The sequence below is a fragment of the Crocuta crocuta genome, unplaced genomic scaffold (genome assembly GCF_008692635.1).
Source record: "Crocuta crocuta isolate KB4526 unplaced genomic scaffold, BGI_CrCroc_1.0 scaffold290, whole genome shotgun sequence".
In the NCBI taxonomy this organism is placed as follows: domain Eukaryota; kingdom Metazoa; phylum Chordata; class Mammalia; order Carnivora; family Hyaenidae; genus Crocuta; species Crocuta crocuta.
The window spans coordinates 3,526,651-3,540,841 of record NW_027527429.1 but is presented as its reverse complement, the minus strand read 5'-3'; the positions used below and the strand labels follow the sequence as shown (position 1 = coordinate 3,540,841).

Here is a 14,191-nt window from a genome sequence, read left to right as displayed (position 1 = left end):
TAATCACCTGTGTCCCTAGCATCCAGGTTAAGAAAGAATTAATCACCATCAGGTAGACCAGCAGGAGATAGACTGAGGAATCTATTGCAAACACTTTCTGCCTCCCCTTAGTAGAGGAAGAATGAAAGAGACACAGAAAACTATTCTCAGGGCTTGAGACAGAATACAGGAATTTTCAACATTTGCCTGGCTGTATTTCAGAATTGCTACGGACTGGGGACTCCCTTAGGCCCCGCGTTTCGCTCGTTTTCCGAGCAGGAATATCTATAGCTGTCATCTTACGTATGTCCTGCCTGTTAGTGCAGATAGCACAGGACCCATGCCCCTAGTTTTACAGACCTACTGATCAAGAGGAACCATATTTAAAGAAGCACACCTGACAGCCTCGTTAACACCCAGATCTGATTCAGACAGTCCGACTCTGAGCTTCAAGCTGATGCAATAGAAGCATGAAGCCTTGGTGGAATCTTGGGAAGAGGGTGAGTGTCTTTTCCACATGAGAGGGTGTGACTCTTTGAGGTCCAGAAGGCAGACTGTATTGGCAAGCTCTAACTTGACCCCCAATCTCCCCACTTTCTGGTACTCACAGCCCTTCCATTAAGTGTGGGCTGGACTTAATGACTCGTTTCTGAACAATACAAAACGGCAAAAGTGACGGGGTGCTGCTTCCGATATCTGGTTACAAAAAACTCTGGCTCTCATCCTAGGGGTTGTCTCTTTCTCTCTCGCTCCCTGTGAACGAGGCCAGCTGACCTGCTGGGAGCCCATCTCTGCAGAGGTCGGCCTGGCAAGGAGCTGAGGGAGCCTGCAGCCAACAGGACCTGAATCCTGCCAACCTCCTCATGAAGGAGAGTGGGCGGATCCTTTCCCGTCAGCCTGGGAAAGAAAGAGCCCAGAGCCTCAGTCTACCCCTCCGCCCAGATTCCTGCTCCAAAAGAATGTGAGATGACAAATGTCTATGGTATTAACATGCTCAGTTTTAGGATCATTTGTCACAGAAACATAGACAACACAGAAACGGACCAGTAAGTTCTGGAAAGTACAGACCCAACAGAACCAGAGGAATGCCTCTGGGTGGGGGTAACTTGAGGGCAGAGGCTGATCTCCTGGCTGCTGAACCCCAGCTCCCAGTGCCGTGCCTGGCACCCAGTCCATGCTCGGTGGAACTGCTCAGGAAGGCCCAGGCCGACTCAGGGCGTGGCGTGGGGGGTGGGGGGGTCACGTAGGTGTTGGGAAGCAGACAGTGGGCAGAGTAGATGTAGGTGTGATGATGGTCGGAGCTGAAGGAGTTTCAGGAAGGGTATGGATTCATAATGTTGCCTCGGAACTTCAGCCGCGACCTCAACACACACGTGTTTCCGTGGTGCTGTTGAGACGGGGCCTTGCAAAGGGAGGCAGCCCAAGTTCAGGTCTCTGATGCTTGCCAGCCGTGTGAGGTCGAGACAGCCCTCCCACCTCCCTGAGCCTCGGACCCTCGTTTGGTGGTTGTGAGGTCTGCAGGATGGTGCAGGTAGCGTAGCTTCATGGTCACTCGACTCCGCTTAAACCAGCTTGAAAATCACCCTTGATTCCACAGACCCGGTCCCAGATCTCACAGGGCTTGCGACACAGCCTCCAGCTCTCCGTGCCGGCCCCTCCTCCAGCCCCTCAGCCCCCAGGACAGAGACCAGCACCCAGGGCTCCCACTGCGGGAGAAGGTCGATCGTGACCTTCACCCCTGGCCTCGCACACCACGGCCACTCACTTGGACCGTCCAACTCGGGCTGAAGCCAAGTCTGAGAGCCGCCGAAAACTGAGACCGGTACGTGACGCGTGGAAAGGGACCCTCGAACGCACAGTGCCCCTCCTCCTTTTGGTCAGGCGGAATGAGCTGTCCTGAGCTGAGGTGCAAAAAGAGAACGGAGATGAAGAAAAGCCCATGTCCACCTGCTTCACCCTCTGCTGCTCCAGGCCGGCCGAGGTCAAGGGTCCTCCGCGGTGCAACCGCGCCCCCTGGTGGTGAAGCCTGAGACCGCACCCTCGAGGTGTCCGGAGACCCCGCCCTCCGTGGCCTTCTCCCTCCTCCTAAGGAGGCCCAGAAAACTGCACCTCCTTCCCCAGAACGGCATTCCCTCTACAAAACCTAAGTATAATGTTTGCTTTCTATTGTGAAAGGTTTAAAAAGATGGGTCTAAAAACCCTGTGCGAATAAGGTTATGGGACGTCCCAACCCAGAGGTCACCTGACTGCTCTCCTAGAATAAAAATAAAAATAAAAAAAATAATAATCCCCATACGTGAGCCCAGGCAGTGGACTAGGACTTATCTGACTCAGTCCTCAAGGCAGCCATGCAGAAGTCCAGCTGTTACCCTGGCTGTGCAGGCGCGGAAGTGGACTCAGAGGGGCGGAGGGCCCACGGTTTGGAGGTCAGTGCTAGGAATCTATGCCGGGCTCTCAAACATTCTGCTATAAAAGGAGAAGGAAGGGGCGCCTGGGGGGCTCAGTCGGTTGAGCGTCCGACTTCGGCTCAGGTCATGATCTCCCGGCTTGTGGGTTCGAGCCCCGCGTCGGGCTCTTTGCTGACAGCTCAGAGCCTGGAGCCTGTTTCAGATTCTGTGTCTTCCTCTCTCTCGGACCCTCCCCTGCTCATGCTGGCGCTCTCTCTCTCTCTCTCTCTCTCAGAAATAAATAAAACATTTAAAAAATTTAAAAATAAAGGGAGAAGGAAATACATGACGGGTTTTGCTTTGGTTTCCCCCCAAAACTCAGGATGAATTCTGATTTGGTTTTCAAAATTCCTACGTTTCTTTCCCCACCGAAGACTGACTTTCTCTTAAGCTGCTCTAGATCCCAGCCTGTTTCTAGGGAAAGTGTGAATCCCCCCTTTGAGAAAGTTGATTCGTCACAGACTTATTTGCAAGGGAGCTGGTGGGAGTGGGGAAAGCGAGCCAGCCGGAGGCTCACACTCCGAGCTGCTGGCTCCCACAGCCTGGCGGGCAGAGGACCACCCGCGGTGGCCGGGGCTCCGGAGCAAGGCTGTGCAGAGACAGGCTAAGAAATCATTCGGGACCCAGGCCTCACTGCCAAGCATGTGCTGCCGCTGTAAGGCCTGGGTTGGGCTTGGGGCACCTCCGGGGCTCAGATGGGCCGAGTGTGCTGGGGCCTGGGGAGCCCTGCGTGGGCAGAAGGCAGGAGAGAAGAAGGAACAGGGAGAGAACTGGCTGGGGAGGAATGACGGTGTGGACCCCACCTCTCGGAATGCTCCAGATTGGGACCCGGATAAAGCACGTGGGACACAGCAAGTGCGAGAAACGGAGCAAATCGTTGGGCAACGCCCCTTCCTTCCAGCACAGGGATGCCAGCGAGTGTCGTGGGTGCCAGCCCTGATCCTCTGTAGGGCTGGGCTGAAGTTCTGGGTCCGGAGGGATTCTGAGACCAGGCCCAGGCTCCAGTGATTGATTAGTAGTGTCGGCCAGGGTCACCCGCTGGGGCAGCCACACCATCGAGCCATGACTGGCCTCTTCTGGTTCTAAGACAGGTGTCCATACACAAGAAATCTCTGTCGAAAGGGTGGGTGTGGAGGAGAAGGGAGAGAATTCGAGAGGCGTAGATGGACTAGACTCCCAACCCAGGGGGGGTGGATTGGGGTTCCAGGTGGTCCCACAGTCTCGGAGGCGCAAAGGGGACAGAAGTCATCGGCACAGGCAACCAGAAAGTGTTGCAGGTCAGAGGTCAGCTGTCCCCGGCAGAGGTACTGGGTGCTGCTGGGGAGGGTGATGGTGGGAGGTGACCCACACCGCGCTGCGTCCTGGGCTCTCTGAAGACCGGAGCAGCCCCGGCCACGCCCCACACCGAGGTCTGGGAGCCGCAGTGAGCCAACCCCCCTCAGAGCAGCACCCAGAGGCCCTTTCGTAATAGAAGGGTCCCTTTCGTCAGAATTTCCCCTGGAGCCGAAGGCATCGGAACACCCTTCCGAACGGATTTGGGGACGAGGAAATGAAGCAAAGACCGATGGGCAAAGGGGCAGAGAAGGCAACGCAACGTCCTGTTCTCAGGGCCCGGATAAGGAGAATGGGGGCCGGAGTCACTGTTCGTGCCACAAACACTTGCGGGGCACTGCTGTGTGGGCGCTCACGGCAGGAGAGTGTGGGGCGCTGCCCCGTGGAAGCCACAGCATCAGGCAGCAGGGGCCGCGGGAAGCATGACGCACCCTTCTGTGTTCCCTCTCACGCCCTGGGCCAAGACACAGCTGCGCTGAGGACAGAAATGAGGAAGAGAAGGGCTTTCACGGTGACACGCCTTCCGCAAGACCGTCCCGGACACGGGCCCCTCACCACTCTCGCCTTGCCTGGCGCCCTTTTCCCCACTTTATTTATAATCCCTTTGCTCACCACCGACATCCCTTTTTACCACTTTTCTTTATGCCTCCAAACCCCCCCTAACATGTATCTGCCCTTAGCTCCTGGGCCTTCCTGCAGTTTTGCAAAAATGTTCNAAAATGTGTCCTATTTTTTTATTTTGGGCTGTTAAAGGTGTTTACGATTTGGGCCAAAAAAAAAAAAAGGTCATCATTAAAATAATTTTACAACTAGGGCGCCTGGTGGCTCAGTTGGTTAAGACTCCAGCTTTGGCTCAGGTCATGAACTCATGGTTTGTGAGTTCAAGTCCCGCGTCGGGCTCTGTGCTGACAGCTCAGAGCCTGGAGCCTGCTTCAGATTCTGTGTCTCCCTCTCTCTCTGTTCCTTCCCTGCTCACACTCTGTCTCTCATGCTCTCTCAAAAATAAATAAACATTTAAAAAAATAATTTTACAATATTAAAAGAAATCTTACAAGAAATCAGTGTTCACCTGTAATCTAACCCCTTAATCTTACCAGAACTTTCAAGCCTATGTTCCTTCCAATATGTTGCCATTCACTTAGTCTTATAATTTCCTGTGTTTTTCCTTGACGTTATTTCAGAAAGGCTACTTTTACATAGACTTTATGAATTTAATAACTTCAAAACCTCTCCCTGACTAACCACTACATGTTTAACTTTCACCTATTAGATATGTAGGTCGTTTTTTTTTTTTTAATTTTTTTGAAGTTCATTTATTTTTGAGAGACAGAAATAGCATGAGCTGGGGAGGGGCAGAGAGAGAGGGAGACACAGAATCCCAAGCAGCTCCAGGCTCTGAGCTGTCAGCACAGAGCCCAGCGTGGGGCTTGAACTCACAAACTGTGAGACCATGACCTGAACCAAAGTTGGACTCTCAACCAACTGAACCACCCAGGCGCCTCTAGACATGTAGGTCATTTTCAGGGCATTAGCTGTTGTATTTGTATTTTATGTTATTGTGCCATTTTTAGCTCCAGTATATTTCCTCTTTTGCAATGACTTCCTCTGGATAATTTCTGGGGACAGAACTCTATGTTGAAGTCTAAGATTGTGGTCGCAGCTCCCACTGCCATGTCACTACCTCGCTTTCCAAAATGGTGGCACCCACCGGCAGTGCTGCCCATAGGGGATGACTTTGCCAAGAACTCCATTTGAGATTTTACTGAGCCGAGATGCCAGCATCCCTCTAAGTGGATGATGCAACGACAGAACACAAGAATCTCCCTTCCTGTTCTTGGCCACATCAGCACCCCCAAATCCCCGTTCTTCCAGAGGCCATCTGCCAGAATTCTACACTCCCCTACCTGCCCAGAGTCTGATGTCTCAGGACTTAAAAATGCATCCTTTCTCTCCCTGTCTTTTCCTCTTAGCCGGCCAACAGAGGCAGCTTCTCATGGTCTGAGGTTAGTTTCCACCCCAAGGTGAACCCCAGGCCCGAGCCACAGAGGATGGTGGGCTCAGGGAGGGGTGGTCCATTCCTGCGGCTGTCTCCCTGCAACTCTGGGCCTGAGCTGTCTACACCTCCATCCACAGCCCTGGTCCCCCGTGGCCCAAGCTTCCTTCCCATGTTCTGCTACCTCCTGCCAGGATCTGTCTGCCTCTACGGAATTGCCTATTCTGGGTCTTTCATGTAAATGAAATCACGTGATATTTGGTCACCACTACCGGCTTTATTTCACTTACCATGATGTTTTCAAGCTTCATCCATGCTGTGGCAGGTGTCAAAACGCCATTTGTTTTTATTGCCAAATACTGTTCCACCCTATTGGATACACCACATTTTATCATCTATTCGTCAACTGATAGATGTTTGGATTGCTTCTACTTCTTGGCTATTATGACTAATGCTGCTATGAGCATCGTGCCTCAGGCTTTGTATGGAAGTGTTTTCATTTCCCTTGGGCATATACCTAGAATCGCTGGGTCACATGGTGACTCTCTGTGTACACCTTGGAGGAATCACCAGCCTGTGTTTCAGAGCGGCCACCGCACAGTACGTTCTCATCCACGGGGCAGAAAGGTGTAACTTCTGCACACCCTCACCGACATTTATGATCTTGTCTTTTATTTTATTTTTTTTAAATGTTTTATTTATTTCTAGGAGAGAGAGAGAGAGAGAGACAGCGTGAGCAGGGAAGGGTCAGAGAGAGAGGGAGTCACAGACTGAAACAGGCTCCAGGCTCTGAGCTGGCAGTCAGCACAGAGCCCGACGCGGGGCTCGAACCCACGAACCGCGAGATCATGACCTGAGCGAAAGTCGGACGCTTAACCGACTAAGCCACCCAGGTGCCCCTGATCTTGTCTTTTATTATTCTAACCAGCCTAGTGCATGGATTTGGGGTGTGATGTGCGCTAATGAGTAATGTCCTTGCGCATCTTTTCATACACTTTTCGGCCACTTGTGTGTCTTCTTGGGAGAAATGACTGTGTGGACCTCCTGTCCCCTTTTAAGTTGGGTTATTTGCCTTTCTATTTCTGAGTTGTAGGAGTTATTTATTAAAAGTCCAACTCTTTTATCAAGCATGTGATTTGCAAAATGGTCTCCCATTCTGTGGTTGCTTTTTCACTTTCTTGATGACGTCCTTTGAAACACAAACTTGTTTAATTTGATAATGTCCAAATTATCGATTTTTTTCTCTTTTACTGCTGGTGCTTTTGGTGAGGTATTTAAGAAGTCAGTCCCTAATCCCAGGTCGGGAAGACTTACTCTGTGTTTTCTTCTAACCATTTTATTTCTTACATTGGAGTCTTTGATCTAGTCTAAGTGAATTACTGTATATGGCACGAGATGGGGGTCTCAGCGTGGGAGCCCATGCTTCCCCTGACACGGGGGCCACCACCCCCCACATTAGGGGTGGGGAGTGTAGCCCATGCCACCCCAGAGCCAGCATCTCCAGGGCGCCAGGCCTCTTCTCTTGCCTACTCTGCCACGTCCTGATCTCTTTGCTGAGGCCTCTCTCGAAATGACTGCCTTTTACACCAGCCTCCCCTTTCTCTTACCCTCCGCTCCTCCTGTTTATTATTGAAAGTTTGGTGGGAGCGACAGGCGCGGCACGCACACAGTAACAGCTTAAACCTGGACGCCAGCATCACAGCCCTGGAAACCCACCAACCCTTCCCTCCACCGGGAATCCCCTGTCCCCAGGCCAACGGCTCACCTTTGGCCCTGGCTGCTCAGCCTAGCCCACCTCCAGTCTAAATGGCTCCAGTCTAAATGGTTACAAATTCTACCTGTAACCTTTGCTTCTATTTCTGAAGCCCCGCTGGGATTTTCTGTTCATCAAAGAACCATTAATTACAACTTCACTTTTTAGCAGTCCCGAGTACCTGCCAAGACTTTCAATCATAGTTTTCCCTTTAAATGATCAAATCACTGGGCAGTTGATCCCACTGCATCTTTCTCTGCCCCAAATATATTAGCAGTCGTTATTTCATATTAAAAATTTTAAATCCTGCTCATCAAATTTATGTCAAATGGTCTTTGAATCATTTTTCCCCCGGTCCTCCTCTTATTCGTGTGGTTGATGAAACTTGGTGGCTTTATTTCTCCAAAATACCTCTAGTTATGCCAGCTCTTTGTCTGGCTTCCTAATTAATGTTGCCAATTCTTTGAGTTTTGTGATTTTTTTCTCTATATTCCATCCAAAGCATTCCCACACACCATCATTTCCACATGGAGACAGTGTCGATTCTACAAAAATAAGCAGTGAGGCTGTCACTGTTTTGAAATTCTTAATAATTTTACCTTTTTTTGGCGAGTGAAGCCCATTGGGAGGACGGAGCATCTGCACGTGAGCAAAGAGGTACGTGCAATATGGTGTGTTTCCTGCCCTTCCAGGTAGTGTTCCAAATACCACATGAATTCCCACACGACCCCCCATGGCAAGAGTCTGGTGAGACTCAGCGTATTCGCAAGCTAAGTGCACTGTGTCTACACGCGAGTGAGCTGGGTGCGGAGAGGCCACATTTTCCCTCCGAACCTGAACTTTCTGCAAATGTATAATGAAGGCAATGGTGTTCTACGGGACATGAACATCCAAGGAGCTCGCTTGTGTTCTTTTACTTGTATGACTCGCCTGTAATCAGGCAAATGTGCTGAAGACGGTAACGTGGCAGCCAAGGGAATGACCCTATTTCTCTCAGCCGTTCCTTACCCCTCAGTACCCATAGGTAGACAGTGCTGGCAGAGTATGCACATTAAATGAAGAGCAGTAAAATTAGTTAATTTTGTGCAGCATTTCCATAGCTTTTAATGAGAACAAAATGTGCGTGCCATGTATGAGCTATGAAATACGAATTGTGTGATTTCTGGGATTCCACATGGGAGTTAAATGCACGTATATTTGAATTTAAAAGTGGCGGTGCGCAATGAGATGGGAATCTAAGATTCATGCTAATAATTTAAACTTTTAATTTTTATTTACTTAGAATTATATTCAATAACAAAAAGCACCATGAAAAAGTTGAGATACACCGCANAACTGCCTTTAGTTTCAAAAAGTTGCTGGATCAGTGCGAGAACCAGGAGCTCGAGGTAGCCGTTGGCGTCGCGCTGGGAGGAACCGCGGGGTCTTCGGCGGCCCCGGGGCGGCGCCGGTCTCCGGGGTAGCGGGGCCCGCGGGGCTGGCGGCGGGCGTGGGAGCCGCGCGTGGGGAGCTCGGGGCGCCGGGGCGTGTTGTCTGTCGGCACTAGTGAGCCCGTAAACCCTGTGCCCCTTCGCTCCTGGCGCCCCGCACTGTTTCTGGCGTTCGGTAGACGAGGCAGCTCTCCACCCCGTGTGGCGGGAGGCGAGGGCGTGTGGGTTCTGTTAGAGACCCTCGTCCGCGCTACACACAGACGCAAGAAGAAGTAACGTTTTATTAACTCAGAGTCCTTCGTCTCCTAGTGTGGTCACCGGAGTGTACCGTTCTGTCTCCAGTTAGACTCTTGGAAGTTCTGTCCTGCAGCTGCTGAAGTTAATTGAGGTTTTTTTTTCCTTAGGGACTGGAAAAGCATGTATAACTGTAGAATAAAAAGTTAATTAACCAAAGGAGACAACAGCCGGAAGCAGCGACTCACTAACAGACACTGAATAGATGTTTGCTGAGTGCGTTAAATTTGGAGGGAGAGAGAAATGTCTTTGTGACACTCAGCTGTGATTTTGTTGTTGTTGTTTATCACTCATTACTTGGCCATACGGCGTGTTTGATACAATGGGTCGAATCCTAGTGCTTCAGGAACCCGTTGGAAACGTTTGTTTCTTTTACGAGTCACACCATTTAGGAATCGGAGAACTGGGAAACGGATCCCCTTTCGATATCCTCGTGCATGTAAAGACAGAGGCTCAGAAGGAGATAAATCACAGCTGACGGCAGATCTAAACTTAACACCGTGGTTCTTAGTGTTCGGTACCTTCTCTCAAGCTCTATGTCTGTAGTACTAAGTATTATAAAATGGCTTATTTTTTAGATTACCATTAATAAAATAGGGTTTTTTTTAAAGTGTAAGTATAAATAAGGTTTTCCGTTTTTTGGCCTTATAGGCTCCTGGAGGAATTGCTACGCCTCCAGTGTATGGTCAACTGTTGGCTTTGTATCTGCTCCATAATGACATGTAAGTACCTTCTACCTGAAGCGGAGAGCAGCTGCGTCCCCAGGATTTACAGAAATTATTCTTGCACTGAAGAAGCAGCATTGAAACAGAGGACACAAGGAGCTGTGTCTTTTATTGTAATACTTAACACGCTTATTTCATATAAGGAATCATGATTCAAACTACAACTAGGTCAAGTTGTTTTAAAATATACTTGTTTTACAAATACATATATTCTCTAAAAAAATCCTAATTCATTATGAGAAAACCACAGTGTCTGTAAATTTCTTTAATTCTGTTGACTTTTTTTTCTTTAATAAAACTTTCTTAAGATCTCTGTTTACTTCATTTCACGTGTCCTCAGCAGGCCAAGAGAAATTGAAAGGGAAGGTTGAGAAAGCCAAGAGGTGTCCTTTTTTAGTTATTCCTAATTCACGTTCATTGAAGAAAAGTCAGAAACCGTGAGCGTACAGGAGCCCATCTAGTTCTACGAGTCATCGATGATTTCTACTGAATGTTGTTTTAAAGTCTATTAAAGCTTGTTCATTTCTTTTAGAAAACTCACCTGAGATTTCTAGTACACATATATTGTATGAACTATCAGTTTCTTTTTTGTAATCCTGTCATCGTATGTTGGTCGTGGTCCAGGCTCCCACACTCTTAAAAGCTACCTTGAAGTTTGGGTGGCTCTGCACCCACTGGTCAGGAGGGCTCACGGTGAGCACCGTGTACCATGTATGAAGTCAGGAAATTCCAGAGCCTTGAAAGTACAGAGATTTGTTTATTTTCATATATGTATATGTTATCTACTCAAGCGCTCATATGTTTAGTGTATATTTCCTTAATTTAAGACCAAGATCGTTCATAAAAAATTTCAGTAAAAATGGCAAAATATTACTTTGGTAAAAACTTTTTATGTCATTATATCTGGAAAGCTGCTTTTACTTGCCCTGGACAAATTTATGTAAAATTAAATTTCTCTCTATCTGAGACAGAGTATTTTAGAAAATATTTCTGTGTGTTTGCAGTGAGATCTAGAATATTGAACATTTATTGAGATAATTTGTGTTAATTGTTTATTCTTTCTTGGGGGGGCTGCAAATTAGGAATAATGCAAGATATCTTTGGAAGAGGATACCGCCTGCTATTAAATCGGTAAGTATTCTTCAGTATTCGGTACTGTGTGAATGCGGTAACATTCATTTAAATAGCAGCCTTTTAAAATTTTTAAAGTTTCTGTTTTCTTTCTTGTGTGGTTCACAGAAATAGTTTCTAAACTGGTATTAAAGTTTAGGAACAGATCTACAGATTAATCAGAAATTTTAATTTCCCTTGGATGGTATAGGAATCTGTACTCAGCTTCTGATCACATTTATTGAGACACTTCTTAGAAGTGTCACTTTGCCTGGCAACAACTGAGACATTTTAGATAAAAGTTTGGCTTGGATTTTGTTTCACTTTTTTAACTGATTTATGCAGTTTTCCTGTAATGGTATTTACTTTGAAATTGGTGTTGTTTACAAGAATATTCCAAAAATGATTTTCACAGCATTGAAGTCTTTTGCTAATTATCAGTTTAGAGATCTTAGTTTCAATGGGAAATTAGATGAAGTCGCCTCTTAAAATTTTGTTTCTTCCAAAGTGGAATGAAATACATTTTTAATTTCATGGGATTCACTGTTTCCAGCACAAATGTGAATTGAGTTTTTTAAACAGTCACAGAATATGACCAAGAATTCATCTGAATTCTTTCATTCATTTTTGATATTCAGCAGCAATTCATTTTAGTATTTTTACCCTCTTTTTCTTCTCCAGACGTTCTGTTGAGTAAGATTGGAATGTTTGTCCAGCTTCATTGACTTAAAATAAAGAACTATAAATGAAACTGATAGTTTTAGTGATGTTAATGGGAATTTGGCCCTGGGAGAGGCTACAGTGTATGACTTCTTAGATGGACAGTCTTTATTATTAGCAATTTTGTTGTTACTTATATCCAAAAACTATATATATATGTTTTACATGTACGCACACGAGTATTTTCTATTATATGTCTTACATATGTGTATCTATGAAATAACCAATACGTCTTTGAAAACAGTGTTTGAGAAAATTCCCAGACTTAATTCTGAAATACTTTTAGATGATATCATGCTTTAATTTTCTATCATAATAAAAATTTATATAAACCACACATAAATTTTACATTACCATCCACAGCATTTAAAATCCTTTTTGACAGTGGTTGGGATACTTCTTAAAAGAAATGTCAAATTATGTTTTAAGATACAGTTGCTGGTTAATCTGCAGAGTGAATATTCTCAAAGGCAGTAATATTTATTGCAGGCGAATTCTGAACTTGGGGGGATTTGGTCAGTAGGACAGAGAATCTGGCAGAGAGATTTCCCTGGGATCTATACGACCATCAGCGCACACCAGTGGTCCGAGACGGTCCAGCCGATCATGGAAGCACTTAGAGGTAGTGTTTCTTTGTGGTTAAAAATTAAATTAGGCCTGTTTTCTAAGTGCTTTGATGTTGAAGTAAGTCATTGTTTAAAAAATGGATATTATTTTTTTAAAAAATAGATATTTTCTGCTAGGTGAATGGGGCAGCTTTCAAAATTCTGTAGGAATTTGCGGTAACCGTGTGTCTTCATTTGGTCTTGCTGGAGATTATATCAGCAGCCAAGGGATTCACTCACTGTCTCTTTAATTTAATTCTAGATTGAAATTGCTCTTGCTGGTAGAAGGATTTTTGCTACTAAAATGTTGGAATACCCTCAGAAGCCCAAGCTGTGGGGTGGTTAAGATGTTAAACCCCCTGTATTTGAAAGCAGCGACACTATGCTTTGGAGTCTGTTGACCTCAGCCTTTGATGGGGGTTGTCTTCAGCTTCTGGGTTTGTGACTCAGATGCTCCAATGGTCTGTAGTTGCTTTGAAGGATTATGAGCCGGTGTGGCATGGCGCTGATCCCACAGTGAAATCCGGGCCCTGCCTGTCCTCTCTCTGATCTCCCACCCCTGACGTTTGCTTCCAGTCTTCCTGGTTCACGCTTTTGTAAATTCATACAGCGGTCTCTCTCGATGTGGTTCAGTTCTTATTTCTCATTGTTACCTTGTTCTATTGTTAGTACCTGCCTCAACCGCCTGCCTTCCAGCCCTGGCGCAGTCAGTGAGCAGGGATGCTTGGGTAACTAACTGCTCGTCCCTCCGGCAAGGGTGTCACCTTCCCAGGGGAGCAGGGGGTGGTTGCTTCTGAGATGTACCTGATTTCTTGTAGTGGCGAAGCTGTATCAGCATAAAACAGCACAAGGTCAGGGACAACACAGGAGGTGCTCCCTTTAGATCTGAAGGACGTGAGCGGGAGCGCAGGGCGGCCGGCCGGTGGGAGGGAGGCGTGTGGCCCCAGGTGGCTCAGGGACCACAGGGACAGGTTTGGACGCTCCCCCAAGAAACTGCCTCAGCCTCTTCGTGTAAGTCCACAGGTGGACTTTCTCGTAGCCTCTGGTAGGATCTAGGGCTTCAGGGGAGGGCCCAGGCCACGCCCCGTGTTCCCACCGTCTGCGGCGGGTTCTTGGCGGGACCAGGGCTCGGCTCTCCTGACTCACTCCGCAGACGGTCCCGGGTCCCCGTGGGCCTGCGGTGGGGGGGCCCTGCTGCTTCCCGGTGCCGCCCCAGCCCCACGGCCCGGCAGGCCCCTGCAAGGCCGTGTAGCAGGGCGTGGGGGGTCGGGCTTGGAGCCGTAGTTCGGAGTTCAGGCCTCGGTGCTGACACTCGAGTGACCCCTCAGTGCCTCATGTTTCTCATTTGTAAAGTGGGATCATAAACCCTACTTGCCTTGGGGGGCTGTAAGTGAATCAACCCGTATAAGCACCTGCGTTATGCTTAATGAGTACGCACAAGCACCCTTGTGTTCACCCACACTATTTGTGGACACACCCAAAGAATTCTACAGACCCCACATCCACAAATGCGCTGGGTTTGCCTTCACAAAATGCGGCCTGGTGAAGGAAGTCTCCTCACAGATGTGAATTACTGCTAAATCTAATACTTCGCATTTTAATGTATTACAGACTTGCTGTGTTCTGGATTGTTCTAAGAACGGTCACATTTTCCAGTCTCTTCTTTTTCTGTTCTGAGTTAGTCACAGTCTTAGAAAATTGAAAATGAGGGGCGCCTGGGTGGCTCAGTCAGTTAGGCGTCTGACTTTGGCTCAGGTCATGATCTCCTGGTTCCTGGGTTCGAGCCCCGCGTCGGGCTCTGTG

General features: G+C 47.8%; 1 protein-coding gene across 1 annotated transcript in view; it reads left to right on the top strand.

Moving 5' to 3' along the window:
- Nucleotides 1-8,880: 8,880 nt before the first annotated feature.
- COPS8 (COP9 signalosome subunit 8) overlaps nucleotides 8,881-14,191 on the top strand; it is an 11,985-nt gene continuing 6,674 nt past the window's right edge. Inside the window, exons 1-4 of the mRNA XM_077757604.1 lie at nucleotides 8,881-8,892; nucleotides 9,880-9,950; nucleotides 11,036-11,084; nucleotides 12,273-12,405. Coding sequence (XP_077613730.1) covers nucleotides 9,949-9,950; nucleotides 11,036-11,084; nucleotides 12,273-12,405 — 184 coding nt within the window. The 5' untranslated portion in view covers nucleotides 8,881-8,892; nucleotides 9,880-9,948. The remainder of the gene's footprint in view (nucleotides 8,893-9,879; nucleotides 9,951-11,035; nucleotides 11,085-12,272; nucleotides 12,406-14,191) is intronic.